This window comes from Notamacropus eugenii, chromosome X (assembly GCF_028372415.1).
Source record: "Notamacropus eugenii isolate mMacEug1 chromosome X, mMacEug1.pri_v2, whole genome shotgun sequence".
Classification (NCBI taxonomy): Eukaryota; Metazoa; Chordata; class Mammalia; order Diprotodontia; family Macropodidae; genus Notamacropus; species Notamacropus eugenii.
In genome coordinates, this window is record NC_092879.1 from 76,798,886 (window position 1) to 76,817,639 (window position 18,754).

At 37.6% G+C, this 18,754-nt stretch overlaps 1 protein-coding gene across 3 annotated transcripts in view; it reads left to right on the plus strand.

Moving 5' to 3' along the window:
* TENT5D (terminal nucleotidyltransferase 5D) overlaps positions 1-10,246 on the plus strand; it is an 85,107-nt gene extending 74,861 nt beyond the window's left edge. For all 3 annotated transcript variants that reach the window (XM_072626307.1, XM_072626308.1, XM_072626309.1), the window contains one exon: positions 2,078-10,246. In XM_072626307.1, the coding sequence (XP_072482408.1) occupies positions 2,098-3,270 (1,173 nt within the window). In that variant the 5' untranslated portion in view covers positions 2,078-2,097 and the 3' untranslated portion in view covers positions 3,271-10,246. The remainder of the gene's footprint in view (positions 1-2,077) is intronic.
* Positions 10,247-18,754: the final 8,508 nt, after the last annotated feature.

The window sequence follows — 18,754 nt, forward strand, 5'->3', positions numbered from 1 at the left end:
TCATTTGAGCTCTTTGTAGTAAGGCTATTATAAATTCTATACATTATTATTTCATTTCAAGTTATTAAAACTAGCTACTAATAATAAGTAAAAATTATTTGTCATTGACAGTGAACATCATTGATCAATTCTCTGTATATCATTTTTATATGCAGATAACACTTCAAACACCAGGACCTTATCAATAGTTATAAACCATTTGTTTAGGCAACAAATACTTCCTGAATGCCTACTATGTGTAGTTCAACAATGATAAGGTATCACACCTCCAGTGAGTTCTAAGTTCTCAGAATCTGCCCTGTGGCAGCTTCTAACAGGCTAGAAAGATTTCAAATATAGCGTCTGTGACAATGTTGTACCAAAGCCCAGCTGAAATTCAGATAGGCTTATTTCTAGGGCTGCCATCAAAATGATAACTTTTTAATCATAGCAGCCCTTGAAGACCCAGTCATAGAAGGGTTGTGATCCTACAAAATGATGGCTCCTTGAAATACTAATATTAGGCAACCATTATTACACTTTCACAGCTCTTTCATGCATATGTGTAATGTGATCATCAGAGCAAATCTATGAGGTAGTTACTGCAGGTTCCATGAGGAAAAAGGGCCAGAGAAGTTCAGTGACTTTCCCAAAGTCTCACAACTAATAAAAGGCAGAGGCAGAACCAGACTCCTAGTCTCATATTTTCTCCACTATACCACTCTGAGACACTACAAATGTTCATGTAATATGTTCTGTTATTTACATGTCTTTTTCATAGGATGCTGGAGTTGGAGAGGAACTTAGAGATCATCAAGTTCAACCACCCATCTCATACTGGATTCCCTTCTAGAACATTCCTGATAGGTAGTCATTCAGTCTCTGCTTTCCAGTGATGAGGTCACTGTCAAACAAAACAACTTTTTCTATTGTTGCACAGCTCTAATTATTAGAAAATTCTTCATTATAGTGAATAGAAATGGGCTTCCCTCTAACTTTTGCCCATTATGTGCCCTAACTCTGCCTTCTTGAACAGTGCCCAGCAATTATATCTACTCTTGACAACATAAGAAAATTTTTCAAGCATTTAAAAGCAATTGTCACATCCATTCCCTGACTACCCCTTTTCCTCCACCAAATATTCTCTTCTCTAGGCTCAATGTCTTCAATTTCTTTAACTGTTTTGCATATCTAACAGGTTTTCAGATCTCTCACCATCCTGGTTCACTCTCCTCTGGGTCCACTTCAACTGGTTGATGGTCCTTCTGAAATGTAGCATCTAGAATTAAAGATGACAGGTGTGGTCTGACCAGAGCAGTACTGTACTTACTCTGTGTGTATGTACATATACACATACATGTGTATGTATGTATATACACATGCAAGCTGAGATTATATTGGCATTTTGAGCAACCATATAACTATCCTATTTTCTGTAGTAAGATTGCTACATATAGTCAGTCACATATTAATGTGGTATGGGGACCAGTATTGTTAAGTCTTAATTGAGCTTCTGCTCTCTTGGTTTGCATTTAATTTTTTCTTATAAATATACTAAAGCTTTAATCTAGCTTTTGTGTTATTGAGATTTAGCATTTTACCTAGAACATATTATTCTAGGAAATCAAGCATTAGTAAATAATCACTGTATTGGATTCCCACCTGAATAATTAATATTCATGAAACACTTTGAGGGCTTTGAATGAAAGCATTTATTATTATTATTTCATGAACTAGGTGAATACTACCATCAAAATATAAACTAAATTATTAATCGAGTTGAAAAGAGAGCAAGGAAGACCACCAATATTAAATTATAAATCTACAGGAATGCAAATATTATCTTGAAAATATAGCTGTGTCTATATTTCAATGGATTTTAACTGTTTTCACAAGTTTATTGGGACTATTCAAGTCTAAAATCAAACATTTAAGATCTAAGCATGTATTTAAGATTTAAAATCCCTGTTGTTAACTTATTGCCTCTAACTAAAACTTGTTTTCTGTAATGGGATACTTTTTTTTTAAGTTTTGTTATGTAATGCCACACCATACTTAAGAATCTAACCTGTTTTTAAATATTTTTCTTTATTTCTAGTTAACCTTACAGACGCAACAATGTCTGAAAACTTAGAAAGCAGATTCAGCAAACTCTCCTGGGATCAAGTTAAAATACTCGATAAAGTGTTAAGTGAAGTGACACCAATTCATGGAAGAGGAAATTTTCCAACAATGGATGTGAAAACAAAGGATATGATCCTTGTGATACGTGATGAGCTCCAAAAAAGAGAGATTATTATTAAAGAAATCCGTCTGAATGGTTCAACAGCTAGCCACATCCTTACAAACCAGAAAGGAACCTCTTACAAGGATCTTGACATCATTTTTGGTATTGGGTATCTAGGTGAGCTGGAATTTCAGATTGTTAAGGACACTCTTCTGAATTGTCTGCTAGATTTCTTACCAAAAGGTGTCATCAAAAAAAAGATCACAGCACAGCTCATGAATGAAGCTTATGTTCAGAAGATGGTGAAAGTTTCCAACGAACATGACCGCTGGAGTCTCATTTCTCTGTCAAACAACGCTGGGAAGAACATGGAATTCAAATTTGTTGATTCCATTAGACGTCAGTTTGAATTCAGTGTCGATTCCTTTCAGATAATCCTAAACAGCCTTCTAGATGTCTACAGAGATGCCAATTATGTGCTGAGTGAAGAGTCTTTCCCTGTTATGGTGGCAGAGAGCATGTATGGAGACTTCGAACAAGCAATGTATCATCTGCAACACAAGCTTATTTCCACCAGAAATCCTGAAGAAATTAGAGGTGGAGGCCTTCTCAAGTACAGCGACCTACTGGTCCATGGCTTCAAACCAGCAAGTGAGCCAGAAATCAAAACCCTGGAACGTTACATGTGTTCCAGATTCTTCATTGATTTTCCTGAAGTGACAGAGCAACAAAGAAGGATCGAGTGCTACCTACGTAACCATTTCATAGGTGAAGAGCAGATAAAGTATGACTACCTTATGACCTTGCGTGGCGTTATCAACGAAAGCACCGTTTGCCTCATGGGGCATGAAAGAAGACAAACCCTGAATATGATCACCATTATGGCTCTAAAAGTGCTCGGAGAACAAAATATCATACCTAACACAGCCAACGTAACCTGCTATTACCAGCCTGCTCCATATGTTACCAACAGAAATTTCCACAGCTACTATGTGGCTCATGGACATCCATACTTCTATCAGTCATACCCACTGCACATTAATCTGCAGGGTGGTTTGCTTTAAGTAAAACAAAAGCAGAGATACCAACTGAAATAAAGACCTCCTGAAAGCAAGTTTTCAAATCCCTTTGATTTTAAGATCTATTTTTTTTTCAGGTTACCAGTTATTCCCTATCAGTCACAGTTTATACCATCTACCACTCGTGAAAAAGAAAACCCCAAATTACAAAGCAAAAAAACTAACTGTGACTTTATCAATTTGCAATGACTTTTGAGTGTTCCTAAGAAATACATTAGAGGTGTTTTCATCTTTGATAAAAAAGAAGAAAAGACTAGTTCCCAAATGGAGATATGCAGTGATGCCAAGTGCCACAAAATTTTATAATTAAACACGACGAGAACCATTTTTATCACTTAAACCTTTCAGTTACCACGTCAAGAAAATATTCAAGCATTTAACAAATAGAAGAGCCTAATTTCAGAGGAATTTCAGAGGTCCCAGTTTCAGAAGATATTAAGATGATGGATACAGCAAGTATGGATTTTCTATATGGATCAAATATAGGGTCAAATGCAAAAATCTTTCTTTACATAGTTCAAAAATACTTTTGAGAAAGCAGACTGTTCATCATCTCACAAATGAGACTTCTGTTTATTATAGAGTGGATAAAATTCTTTTGTGAGTCTATATGGATGAAAAGATGAAAAACCATCTGATGTACAAGAGACATAATGATTACCTATACTGGTCATTTTGGTTCCCTCACCGAATGCTAAATGATTAATTCCACGTGCAGAAGCATTCAGTAAACAACTGTCCAACTAAAATATAAGCTAAGTGGAAAACAGGGAAAAAACCAGGCAGGTTTGTGGCATTTTAAAATTTTTTCATAGTGGCATTTACAATTTCATTCTAGGTTTGTCCTCTATTTTAAGATGTCTGTGTATATAGGATATGAGTGGATGCTCTCACCAACAGGAAATGAAGCATGTGGGGTTTCTTTTTGTCTTTACCAAAGATCAGTTTCCAACATGCCTCTTGAGTACCTCCCTGTGTCAGTTTTCCCCTGAACACTGTAATTTATTCTGCAAGTGGACCAGCTCAATGCTGAATTTTCTAATATTTACTTAGATCAAATATGTTGTTGTTTGCAAATCTACCTATGAGATAAAACATTTTTGTTTTTGTTTTTTTCCCTCTTTACATACTTACTCACCTGTGAACAGTATTCTGGGGGATGATGTAGAGAAGGTGAAGGCAACCTCCAGGGTGAACGTATGTAACACTGCTGGAAGACTTCTAGTGTTTTTTCTGATTTGTGATTTACATTCTTAGTTCTCCATTTTACACTATTACATAATTAAGCTTATTTCCCTACCATCTTCTGCTTCTTACTTTTAAGAATCTTATATTCATTTTAAACTATTAAGTATTTCAACCAGGTTTTGTTTTCTTTATGGTAGCACCAGACACAAAAATATACAAATCTGCCATTTTCAGCTAAACGATATTTCTGAGATCTAACATTTTTCACACCACCACACAACATTATCTCTGTGTGTATACGCACATATATGTAGCATTGAGATTTAGTTTTTTTCTTAATATTGACTTCAATGTGATATGGCCTCATTTCTTTCTTTGCTAGTGTTTGGGACAAAGTATGAAAGTAACATACAAAGGAGAAGGATTACACTAATAATTCACCTGTGAGTGGTAAAGACCAGGTGGAATTTTCTCACTGAAAGATAGTAAGTCAAATTACACCCTAAGCATATTCTTAGTTGAAATCATTGATGACTGCCTGTGCATCAAGAACAAAGGGCCATTTGCTTTGTCATATGCTTATGAAATATGAAACAAAATGACAAGAACACTTGCAAAAATCATCTGTGGCGTGGTCTAAAGGAGAATTCTAACAGTGATGGTGAGTCAGTAGAAAATGATGTTATCTGTAAGTAACCTTTTACCTTGAACCCATTTGAAAGTATTTGGGTATACCTAACTGTCAAGGAATCCATCTGCTTCTTAAATGGGATCAACTAGTGATGGAAGTTCCTTAATAGCCTACTAAGCAGAATCCTCAAGGTGTTCTGCTAAGGGGGTTGGCGCCAGGATCCCAATTACTCCTGGCAAATTAACCTCTCTATGAGACTTTGATGGCAGCAAAGCCACACACTACTCTCTTATCTGTTCAATATACTTTTCCATTGGAAGACAAAATGTATTGATATTTACATTGCATATTTTCTGTTAAGTGGGAACCCTCACCTAAAACTTTAAAGGTATTACTAGAGAGAAAATCAGTTCTTTAAAGGGCGGTAGTAAATGGCTTTGGTTTTTCTGAGGCTTCCCCTACCTAACCTCCCCAAAATGTTTTATGTTGAACTGGACTCTCCTACTGTATAAGCAGCTCATACAGAGTAAGCTAGTGCTTTGGGAAGCTGTATTATTTCATATCATTGAGACATTTCTCACTCAGACAACTGAATAGTGACCTTCAGACCTCCTGAGGAAGTACAGATCATGCAAGACTCTGGCTCAATATTGTACATGATTCATTCCATTTTAGGGGGTGGGAAATGTTACCCTTGCATATTCCCCAACCCATGACCATCTGTGCATGTATTCTGGGCTGAGGCTTACAGCATTAGATTGACTTCTCAGAAAACCCATATGAAAGAACATCTTGGTCTAGTACTAGAGTTTCACCTGGTGAAACAACTTTAGTAACCCACAAATGTAGGGTTCTTGCTACCAGGATTTTCTTATATTTTATGAATTTCAGACTGATTGTCAATTGGCAGAGCTGTTGGAGAGGAGATTTGTGACACGCATAGAAACCTCTCCTTAGCTAATGTGTTTAATGTCCATCTTAGAGAAAATTGGGATAGTAAGATTAAGCTTTTTTTGTTACATAGTAGCCTGAGTTTATTTTGAAACATGGAGCAAGAGCTAGAGCAGTTGGGCCTTCCCAAAGAAATTGGGCAGTCCCCAAATGCCTAAATGTTTGATTATAGTCTCAACTCAGATTAACCTGAATTCAGAAGCTGAATTTAGGGTTACAAGTTACTGGCATTAATGCAAGTGGTTTAAAAATGAATTATTACACTGCACTTATTTCTATACAGATCGATGATGACATTTGGACTCAAGTGTCAGTAATTCGCTCTGGCATTATAGACAGCCCTGGATGCACATATTTGCTTCTCTGTAATAGAGGGAACCCAAAAACCTACAAGTGAATTATTGACTTAGCATATACACAGGTATGGATGTAGCAGTGGTCTCCATGAGATGGATGGCAGTGATGAGTGTGCTAAATGCCTTTGCACTGCTATCATATTGAGCAGACACATATTTTCAGTGAGGAGTCCTTTACAGAGGAATCATTTCATATGCTAGACCACCAGTAATAGAACCAAATTTAACCTGTCAAAAAATTGGACAAAGAAAGCATAAACAAGAAATTTCTATATAGACTTGATTTAAATCTCAAAGGAAATACTGAGAAAGTTGAGCTAAATTAAGAAATCTAGTCTATTATGCCAGTTACCTCCTAAATGAGTTTTAAAAGATAAGCATGTTTTAATTTTCCTTTGTAATTATTTTAAAAGTGGCCCATGCCCCTATATGAAATTAAAAAGTAGTAGTCAGAATTTTAAAGGGGACATCTTGGGGAAAGAATTTTGAAAATTACCTTTGCTAAATAAGCTAAATGACTTTTTGGGGAAAAAATCATTAAACGGTTTCTATTTAAATTATTTTTCAAATAAGTTTAAGAAATTCTGTAGGGTGACAGTGGCACACAGGTTAAAAAGCCTTCAAGAAACATTGATCATTCATGGAGCAAGCCCTACCTAAATCTCCACTATTTCCTCCAGATTTGATTTACATTGGAGTTATTTTAGCTTGATGACAGCAGAACCCCTTTAAATATGAGATTGTGAAAAATCACAGTAGCTTTTTGAATGTTAAAATTCCATTCTTTTTAAAAGTAAGTTAGTCCACCTTTACCCATTGTAAAAAGCATGATCATCTCTTGGGTAAATAATACAGGCACTGAAAGAGAGGCTGAGCCAGAGAAGGTATTTCATTTTTGAAATGTGGAAGCATATGTTTAGTATATCATAACTAGAAATTTACATGAAAGTCAGTGCATATTTACTGAGTTGATGAGAATACCTCTAAAGAGGTGTCCAGATCTTTAGGATAATCTTTAAATTTCCCAAATGTTGACATTCGTTCGTCCCAAGGGCAATAATTCATAACCCTTATTTTTCCCAACATGGAACTCTTACCTTTCCCACTACTCGCTAGTATTAATGATACCATTCTCAGAGTGGAGTTCAATTTATTCCCACTGAGAATGTTATGAAAATCAAAAGAAATCTATGTCAAGCTCAATGCTTAGCCTAATAACCGTCATTGCTTGCTTAGGGTCAAGCAGGATCTTGATTACATGTAGGACAATCTAATTCAATGAAAGAGGCTTTCGCATGTTACAGTGGGAGAATCCAGTTTAAGATGTATCAAATTGTTCAGGATTTCCTTTATCAAACAGTGGTATAGTAGCCTTAACAATTCAGACATTATTATTCTGGAGGTGAACATGCACTTTTCAATCTGAATAAAGCAGTAATTCTAGGTATTTAAAGAAGAAAATATCTTAATTTGATTGCTCTGTTAAACAAGATGCCAGAATTGAGTGTGATGTAAAATTGCACTTTGAGGGGGGAAGGGTTGAAGTAGTTAATGGGCTGGCATCTTAAGCCAATCTCAGAATAATATTTTTTTAAATAATCAAAAAATTTTTAAAACCATATTTTAGTTTAGGATCAAATTTATAATAAATTATGTCAGAATTCACAAATATTTTTAAATAATCTTTCCCATAGAACGAACTATTTTTAAAACTAATGTATCTTTACAAATTAATAACTAATAAATCTTTACAAATTAATATATTTACAAAATAATAATATAGCTTTACAAATTAATAAATTACAAATTAATACAAATTTTTTGGCTAATTTTGCTTCAATATACTTCAAAAGGAGAGCCTCCAGTTTGTCTGTTCTGTCACTGCCTAAATTTGCTAAACCCTCAGTCTGCTCTAACTAGGTAGGAGGTATTTTAGTTTGATGGCCACATTTTCAGGTTTGACTTTAATGTAGCTAATCCAACTTGGTATGCCAGTTGACAGATGACTAATGTTAGAGATAAAGATGACACAGTGAGATCAGTATTGGTAAAGCCATTTTGCTGCTGCTCTTTAAAAAAAATAAATCTAAACACATCTGATAAAATACACTTGTGTTGTGCCCATGATGGGTTGTCAAACTGAGTTGAAACAAAGTCTGAATTGGCTCTGGACAACCTAACCTATTTGTAGGGGGCCATCCCAGTACCTGAAAGTCCTAGCTTCATGCTGATGAGACAAAATGACTGAGCCCAATCAGAATATTTGTTTCTGATTTAGTACAGTTACCCTTTGTAGACACAGCCTTAATTTTTTCTAGTTGAGACACCGTATTATTTCTATTTCATGTCAATCACCAAAAGGCTAAATTTTAAAGAGGTACAACTACATACAATATCCTATCAAAAGAGACAAAAAAATAAACAGGTTGGACATCGTTTGTAGTATGCAAAAGGGGCCCAAACTTAGTCCCTGCAGCTGAAACAATCCATCCACACATCACATGACAATCAAAATGGATCATAAAGATACTAGAAGTGACCAGTCCTCCTCCTCATGCTCTACTTATTTAGTCATGATATTGTTAGAAACAATCAGATTCCTGAAACTTTTGTATATATATGGCATGAAGTCACTTGCAGCCACTCAAGTTAGTGACAGTACCTTTAAATGCTTATTTGAAAAGTGTGTAGTTATAAAGCTCTTTCTTTAAACAAAGAGTTTAGCAAAGTGAAGAAGTGAGGTAATTTTCAAAAAAGAAACATACTTTTGAGGAAAGAGTAGAGGTCAGCATTATTAGGGAGAGGAATTGCTTACCTTAATGATTGGTTTTCATGGCCCTAATACACTGGATATCAAACCTTCATAATTATTAGATATGAGAAAAATTTTTTCAATTGTGTTATTCCAATGGGATATAGACCAATTCATCTGATGGAGAATACACTTTTCTAATACAGAATTTATTTCAGGCAAAAGGGGTCTGACTTCAGAAAGAAAAAGTAAGGCAGATATGGAGAATCTATAAAACAATTGCCTTACAGATTTATTTTGAGCCTTACCTAATTCAAAATCAATTGTTTAGCCTTAAAAAATATAGGAAAATGAGATTATAATTACTGTGCGAGGAATAGTTTACATGGGATAGGAAGGGATAGAAACATCAGTTCCCCAGAGACCTCAGCGAGCTTGCTGATGGCCTATGATCTTCTGTATTGTCACATCTGGAAGACCTATGTTTTCATATAACACACAACAATTGATAAGAGCAGTACATTCATATAGCTTTATAAAGGCTTTTAGGTGTCATTTTATCTTGTAGTTTATGTTGCTATAGTTTTAATTTTTACTACAATCATTTTGAAGCATTTTCAAGTGTTAGCCAAGCTTCTCTAAATGAAAGAAAGTTTTGTGGATACCATAGAAGGAGCACCTGTGAGGTGACTATGAAATGTTTAGGATCATTTGGCTAAGCTATATAATTCTCTTGGTTTTAATGTTTACTATAATCTAAATTTGAATGGTCCTTTTACTATTTTCTGATTATTGCTAGTATGTTTATGTCTAAGTAAGAACTGCATGTTCTGTTTTGGAAAGTAGAAATTTATCATTAACAGAAGTCTTGATGTTATATAAAAAGTGTAAGTTTTTGTGGTTAAAAAAAAACACACCAAAATTTAAAGAAATTGATTCTACCATTGTAGGCACATTCTTATCTTACCACTTGTTTGGTTAGGTGTATTCTGTGCCTTTCTGTGAATTGTGTTGAATAAGCATTGTGGAGACTCTGTTATTAGATTAAAATTAATTCTGAAATAAAATTCACTGTGAAACGCAGCAATGTGTCAGCTACTTAATGGATCAAATGCTTGTTATTTCAAATGCCACCAATTAAATATGTGTAATGTGTTTGGAAAAGTACTTAAGAAAAAAGTTCTCCCCTGGAATTTGGACAAAACCGCCATTGACTTCATTAGAAGTCATATATAGGGAACATAAAGGGCGAATGGCCCTCAGAGTATCTAATGGCTCTAAATAATTCATTTTTACCATTTATAATAGATTAACAGCAGACAACCCTTCTCCACATGGTATAATTATATAAATGGCACATGTTATATTTACTTCCCAAACTTGGTTTGATTGACATTTGTATTGTTCATTTTCTTCTCTCTCCCAAATAAGTAACACTTAGGACTCCCTTAATCTTATGTTTGGCAAAAGCACAAAAGGTGTTGAAATAAACTTGATGGTAGCCACATTCAAGGTAAATAGCCCAAATGCTCTGCTTGAGAAGTATACAGCAATTCTTGTTAAGGGGAAAAAGGTGCCATGGAAACATTATTTTGAAGGACAAAGGGTATGGGATATAGAGTCTGCCAGTTCAACCAGATTGATTGACATTTCTGTACTTCTCATGATAAACTGAGGGCTAGTCTAAATGCCTTCCTGTTTGCAATTCAGCAACATATTAAGAAATACCCTTTACAAATGACAATATAATAATTTTCTCTATTTCATATTAATCACATATTAACCTTGGAGTGACAGAGCTGAATAGAGTTGGATGCAGTCTCCACTTTAAAACAACCAAAACCAGACAGTTCAGGCATCTTCTGTAATATTCAGGGAGTCCGCTAATGTTGTTCCTATGCCAAAGAAGTATGTAAGAAAGTATACTTGTGTGGGGAAATAACAAAGGAAAGTGAACTATATTAACATCGATGTCCTTTAAGGAGCAAAAACAATGGTGCTTCTCCTGGGCAGTATTTCCCACAGGTAGCACAAGCTGCATGTGGCAGGCAATGAAGTAAGGTGACAAGTTGGAATTGTAATCTCTATTCATAAAAATGAACCATTAGGGAACCTTGCCACAGATATGATGAAATAATCTGTTCAAGGATTTTTCATGTTCATTGGGCCTGGAGGTTTTCTGAACTGCATTTGTACAGGATTCTTCCTGAACCGTATCCAAGATTCACCATTCTCAGCCAAACTGGACTGCCCATCCCCTTTGCAGCAGCATCCCAAATTAGCCACTTGAATTTATTCTGTTTATTTTTCTTAAAAACCCAGTAGGAGTATGTCTTTTCCCTGAACCCAAGAGGCAAATGCACTTAAAAGCATTAAAATAATGATGATCAGTGTATTTCATTTTCTGTCATATTTCATATGAAACACTATTACATAAACAAATTCCCAGCTGCTTTTACATTCATCTAATTTGCATCCTATGTCATTATAAACTCTTTATTTCTAAAATCACAATTAGTAGCCATGGAAAGTACTAAAACATCATAATTTGTATGTAAATATAATTGTGACACTAAATGACTACATTTGGGAAATGAGCCCCACATACTTTTCAATTCTGTTTTCAAACTTTGACACATGAAAGCATAGTATAGTTTTCATGGAACAAAATAGAAATCATAGAATAGTAGAAATACAAGGGACCTTAAAGATCAATGAGGTCGTTCTACTCATCCATTTTACAGAGGAAGACACTGAAGTCAACAGAGATTGTGCATTTTCTACAAGGACACAGGGCAGGGTCTCTTTGCTCCAAATCCAGCATTCTTTTTTGAAATTTTTTAAAAATTTATTTGTTTTCAGTTTTCTACAATCACTTCTATAAGTCTTAGATTATCTCCCCCTTCCCTCCCCGAGACAGCATGAAATTGGGTTCTACACATACATTCTTATTAAACACATTTTCACATTGGTCATGTTGCATGGAAGAATTAAAATGAATGAGAGAAACCATGAGAAAAACCAAAACATAACATAAGAAAAAATATTCTGCTTCATTTTGCATTCCAATTTCACAGTTCTCCCTCTAGATGTGAATGGCATTTTGCCTCAAGAGTCCATTGAGAATGTTTTAAGTCCTTATATTGCTGTGGAAGGCTAAGGCTACCAGAAGAATTTTTCATACACTGTGGTTGTTACTGTGTACAATATTCTCCTGGTTTTGCTCCTTTCACTCAGCATCAGTTCATATAAGTCTTTACAGGCCTCTCTGAAGTCTTCCTGTTCATCATTCCTTATAACGCAATAGTATTTCATTACATTCATATACCACAACTTGTTCAGCCATTCCCCAATGGATGGGCATCCCCTTCATTTTCAGTTCTTGGAAACCACAAAGAGAGCTGCTATAAATATTTTTGTACATGTGGGACCATTTCACATTTTTATGATCTCTTTCGGATACAGTCCCAGAAGTGATATTGCTGGGTCAAAGGGTATGCACATTTTTGTAGCTCTTTGGGCATCGTTCCAAATTGCTCTCCAGAATGGTTGGATCACCTTACAGCTCCACCAACAATGAATTAGTGTTCCAACTCTCCCACATCTTCTCCAACATTTGTCATCTTCCTCTTTTGTCATATTAGCCAAGCTGATAGGTGTGATGTGGTATCTCAGAGTTGTTTGGATTTGCATCTCTTTCATCAATAGTGATTTAGAGCATTTTTTCATATGACTATAGATAACTTTAATTTCTTCCTCTGAAAACTGCCTGTTTATATCCTTTGACCATTTATCAATTGGGGAATGACTTATATTCTTGTACATTTGACTCAGTTCTCTATATGTTTTAGAAATGAGGCCTTTATCACAGACACTAGTTGAAAAACAGCATTCTTTCCTATAGTGAATATGAGAAGGGTTGGAGGTCAAACTGGAGAGTGGCAAGAAGTGGCAGGAATTGCCAAATGTTGGAGCAGAACTATAAAAGAGAAAAATTAAGAAAATATTCCACATGAGAGTGATCTAAAACAATTTCTTTAATGTAATTGGTACTCTCCAGAAGACATCCAAAGACTTCATAGCCATTTCAAACCCTCACACAAAAATCCCTACTCAGTACAATGAAAGGGGCCAGGGAGTGAGAGAGGAAGCTGGGTCAGCCCTGAACACAATGGCTTTGGAAATCTCGGTCCTCTCTAGATTGGTTGATATACCCTTTATCTTGCTTCACACTCTTCTGTGCTGACTCCCAGCCTATCCCCCTCCCATTTAGCATCCCAATCCCCCAAAGCCCTGACTGCTTTGTGTTAGGTGACATTGGCTGCCAATGAGTGAACAAGATCATTTTACACATGTTTATGTGTGAACCAGCTTTTCAGATACCCTGAGTCCTTTTCAATGCCTGTCTCCAGAAAGTCTTTAAGAAATACCCTCAACTTTGTGAATTTCTGGCTCACTGGGAAGGCCAGCTCTTCTAAGCTCTCCACACGTGACACTACTCCAGAAATGTCCTACTTACATGGGATGGTTCATTGTTAACTCAGAGCTGTCTCATAAAAGACAAGATGGCAAAACTTTGAGTTTGGAAAAGAGGCTTCCAGCTATGTTGTTTCCTGACCAAAGGCCACCAACAGCAAGTTCTCCTAAGAATGACCAGTTTTAATGCTTCACTTGAACCCAGCCACATTCTGGCAAAATAAGAAAGACTTCTGCATTATCTAGCAACTAAAGTAGTTAATTCTTGGTAAACTTAAAGATCAGGTTTGAGGCATAGAGGACATGGGAGGAAATTCTAAATGAATCAGTTTGATTCCATTCAATAAATATTAAGCAGCCGCTACAAGAGGTGCTGGGGTTACAAAGAAAAAAGTGAAAACAGTGCCTGCCCTCAATGTGTTTATATTACACAGAGGGCAAATAGCATCTATACAGATAAGTAAATACAAAGTATAAAGGGTGGGGGTGGGGGGGAATCAAACAAAGATAAAGAGAAGCAGAGGCAGGGGGAAATAGGGTTCCAAAAACCCAGGGAGAAAAACTCATTCAGTGGGAGGGGATGATCAAGCCTGTCAAATGCTGCAGAATTATGAGAAGTGAGAAGAGACCATCAGATTTGGTAATTAAGAGATTACTCAATAATGGGGATAAGCTAGATGCATTTCCAATAAAATCTGGGGTGAAACAAGGATGTCCATTATCTCCACTGTTATTCAATATGGTACTAGAAATGTTAGCTGTAGCAATGAGAAGAAAAAAGAAATGGAAGGAATAGAACAGGCAAAGAAGAAAATTAAGTTATCACTCTTTGCAGATGATATGTCACTTGATTTAGGGGGAGCGGGAAAGCTCGTGGTCATCCTCCAGGTGTCCAATGCACAGGGGCTGTCTAGATGGTGAGGCAGGACAGAATAGCAGTAAAGTCCATGGTAGTAGGTTTGGAGGGAGAGGGCTGGGTCTTGGATTATGATTAGATGGAACTGGGGCATTCATTCGCTGTCAGCCTAGAAATTGATCCAGCTTCCCCTGTGAACCATGGGAGCAGTGCAGTTGTTGTACCAGGCCTGTTGCCAAGGTGCCTTGGAAATGAATGAATAAGTATTTATTAAATGCTTATCATGTGCCAAGCACTGAGGACAATTGTCCCCAAGGAGCTTATATTTTGATGGAGGAGATAACATTACTGTGACCAGGAATGAATCATCTTAGTTTAGAAAGTTACAGGTGTGGTGACTGGAGGCATGGGGGGGCTGACTGGCACACCCTTTCGAAGAGCAAAGAGAGTTGCTTTGGTTATGGTTCCAGAGCTGAAAATCAAGGTGTGCATGTGAGGTGGGGGTGGGGAGACAGGTTGTCCAAGTTTGTCAGCCTGGCAGCTGGGGACTGAAGGGAAGCAAGGCTGGAGCCTGGCTCTATGTGGAATGGATCATTGAGGGAGACCCCAATCAAGAAAGCAGGGCCCCCAGTGTGGTAGTTCTGGATAGGAAAAGGCTAAGTCCTCCAGAGCTTGGTTTGGCATGGCAGTTAGGGAGAAGTCTGGAGAGTAAGGACTTTTCTGGTGGTTAGAAATTCAATTCCAAACTGTCAACTCACTCTTGCCTTACATGGTTTGTGGTCTTCAGGTCTTCAGCTACTTATCCCAACATCATCATTGTCATCATTATCATCATGATCATTTTCCTCTTCTATAATGTTTGGGAAGTACTTTCCTGAAATAGTGAATGCAAATAGGATTTTATTTTTCATTTTACAGAGAAGGAAACTAAGGCTCAGAGAAAGGGAAATGATCACACAAGCCTGTCTCCCCAGCTTGCAAAGGGCAGAAACAGGGCTGGAACCAAGGTTTACTGGCTTCCAGTGTATGGTCTGAAATCTCCGATCATCTCCTTCCCTTTCACATGTAGACTTTCTCCCTGAGTACCTGTTCACTAGATAAATTTACAAAGGGCAGAGATGGCCCTTGAATCTTAGCAAGAAAATCCTACACTGTACATCTGGGCAGCTGGTCTCCGGTATCCACTTGACTTCCCAGATCCAGCCTCATTTGACAGCGTGAGCTCATCCTCGACTTAAACAAACAAAACCCCCACCCTATCCCAGTTTCCTACATATAAATCTTTTTCTAACATTTGTAATGTGAAGCAAATCTTACTTTCTCCAGATGACAAGAGCATTATGATGGCCATATGTTCATCTGCTTCTCTGAGAGAGGAAGCCTAACCCTTGGGCACTGGTGGCAGCTGCCACGGTTGCTGTTTTCACAGCCCCATGATCATTATCAACATTATGATTCAGCAGGATGTTTGGAAAATAGGTGCATGCTCAAATTTCATTGAAAAGAAGTATGCTCCCCCCAAGAAACATCTCTAAGCCATTTCTCTTACTCCTCGTCAGTTCATTTAGAACCTATGCAGTGTTTTGCATTCAATCCAAAAATTCAATTCAACTATCATTATTTAAGCCCCTACTATATGCAGGGCCCTGTGTACTGGGCAATAGTGATATAAAGTTAGATAAGACATAGACCTTGTTCTTCATGAGATTACAATCTAATAGGAAGAAATGGCATGTCCCTAAATAACCATAATATAAAGTACTAAAATAATAATTGAAATGTATTTACAGTTACATTGATTTGAAAGTTTATAAAGCACTTGATGCACAAATTCTCATTTGAGCCTCACAGCTCTGTGAGCTAAGTACTAAAAATATTCCCATTTTACAGCTGAGGAAATGGAGGGTCAAGGAGTTGAAATGATTTACCCATGATCACAGAGCTAATAAACAGGAGGAGCAGGGATTGACTCTAGGTCCAGCACATGATCCATTATTCCATGCTGCTTTGCAAGATAAGTGCCATGGAAACATGGAGGCAAAGTGCTGTGAGCAACGTGAGGGCTGGAGAGCGTTTGTATCGGGAAGGGAAGGGAAGAGACAAGAAGGGAAGGGGGGAAGAAGAGGAAATAGGAAGGAAGGGAAAGGGAGGGGAAGAGAGGAGAGGGAAGATAATGGGAGGGGAAAGGGGGAGAGGGAAAGGGAAAGGGAGGGGACGGAAGAGGAAGAGAACAAGAGGGAAGATTGCACAATGGATGTGACGCCTGAATTGAACCTTGAAGGAAGGGAAAGATGTTATTAGACTGGAGTGAGAAGGAAGTCCATCTCAGAAATGGAGGGTTATAGAAGCAAAGATATGGGGGAAGGTAAGGGGAGAACATGGAGGACATGGGCTGAATGGTATGCAATAAGTCTGGAAACGTAAAGTATGAGTGCTCGAATCAGGCATTTATACTTTATTCAATATGTAATAGGAAGCTACAGTAAGCTTTTAAGTAGAGGAATGGTAGGATCTGAATGGTGTGTTGGGAAGGAAAGACAGACTAGCAAAAGGAAGGTCTCTGAAGAGGTCACCAACAAAATGGATGACTAGTTACTTCTCGCACCCAGCCCCTTCAAAGGAAGTATGTGCCAGATGTTGAGTTAGAGATTGGGTTATAGTTAAATCCACAGAAGAAGAGGATGGAACCTCCAATAAGACAAATGTTCTTCTTTTATTAGCTAACACTTGTAAATTGAACCTCAGTGTCCCTCCTCTATCAGCCTCCATGCCCCAGTGGCAGTAGGATATTTAAGCTCTCAAACTTGTGTGGGGCCTGATGCCCCCCTCCTCTACCCTGTAGGGACACCCCTAAGTAGTGCAGTAACCGTACACAAACACCCTTACACCTCCATCTTGCAAGAAGTAGCAGGCACTGATCCATATCAAGGATGAGGGTAGAGGTAAGAGGTGGGCAGGGTGTCAAGATAAGTGACTATGCTGGGTTTGAAGTACAGGGAACTGAAACTTAACTGGGGCCCTAAGTACCCTAAGAGAATGCTTAAGACAGGAACCCAGGACACCAAACTCTGTATCTTCCAAAATAAGGAAAATGAGTCAGTTTGACAGCCCAAACTCATGGATCCACCTAACAGCAAGAGGGAATCCATAAAGAAATATCTCCCTTAAAAAGTGAGACAGATCAATGTAATTAAAACACAAAAATGCTGGAGGAAAATAGTAGAGGAAAATTTGGCAGAAGAAAATTTGGCATTAATTTTAAAAGAACACACAAACTCTATAAGCCAAAGTAACAAAAGACAGAATGTGCAGAAATGACTTTAGGTTCATAGGTCTCCCAGAAGAGCATGATAAATTTTTTAAAACCCAAATGCAATAGAAATAATACAATAAAACTGTCCAGGACTTCTGAATACTGACGACAAAACCCAACCAAGAGAATCCATTGATCATCACCAGAAAAAACTCTTGTTCTTCAAACTCTAAGAAATGTAGTGGTTAAAATGAACAGTGTCAAAGACAACAAATTTCACATTTTTGGGGGGCCAAAAAAGCTGTATGAAGAGGAGCATAATGTTGGAGAAATTTGGAATATTGTGTTTAGTTCTGGGTGCCACGTTTTAGGAAGGGCATCGATAAACTGGAGATTATCCAAAGAAAGGTGACCAAGCTGGTAAAGACTCTTGGGATTGAAATGGACAGACCGAGACAAGCACAGGCAAGAGTTAATTGAGAATTTGGGAGCGTCTTTATTAGCCGGTGGCTGTCCACAAAGGTGGCAGCCCTGAACAAAGGTGTGTGTGCCTTTTAAGCATCTTAGCACCTCCCGGTACAGCCTTGCGGTTCCAATAGCACACATTTTTCACAGAACGGTTTTGACAGGGGTTCCTAGGTACTGCTAGACAAGGGGGCACAACAGAGAGGGGGGCCCAGGCAGCTGCTAGGCAAAGAGGTACAACAGAGAGTATAGCCACTAACAGTAAGTGGCTACTAGGCCCAACCCTGCCTAGAAACTCAACAGACATTTCTCAACCCAGGGGCTCTGGGGGGGAGGGGAAATAATGTCCACTTCAGGGATGATGCCCTACAAGAAATGGCTGCCAGACCTGGAAAAGCTTAGCTTTGAGTTCACCCTCATGACAACTGTTTCCAAGTATTTGAAAGGCTCTCACATGGGAGATGGATTAGACTTAGCCCACTTAACCCCCAAAGGCAGAAGTAGGAGCACAGAGTGGGCATTTGCAGAGACAGATTTTTGA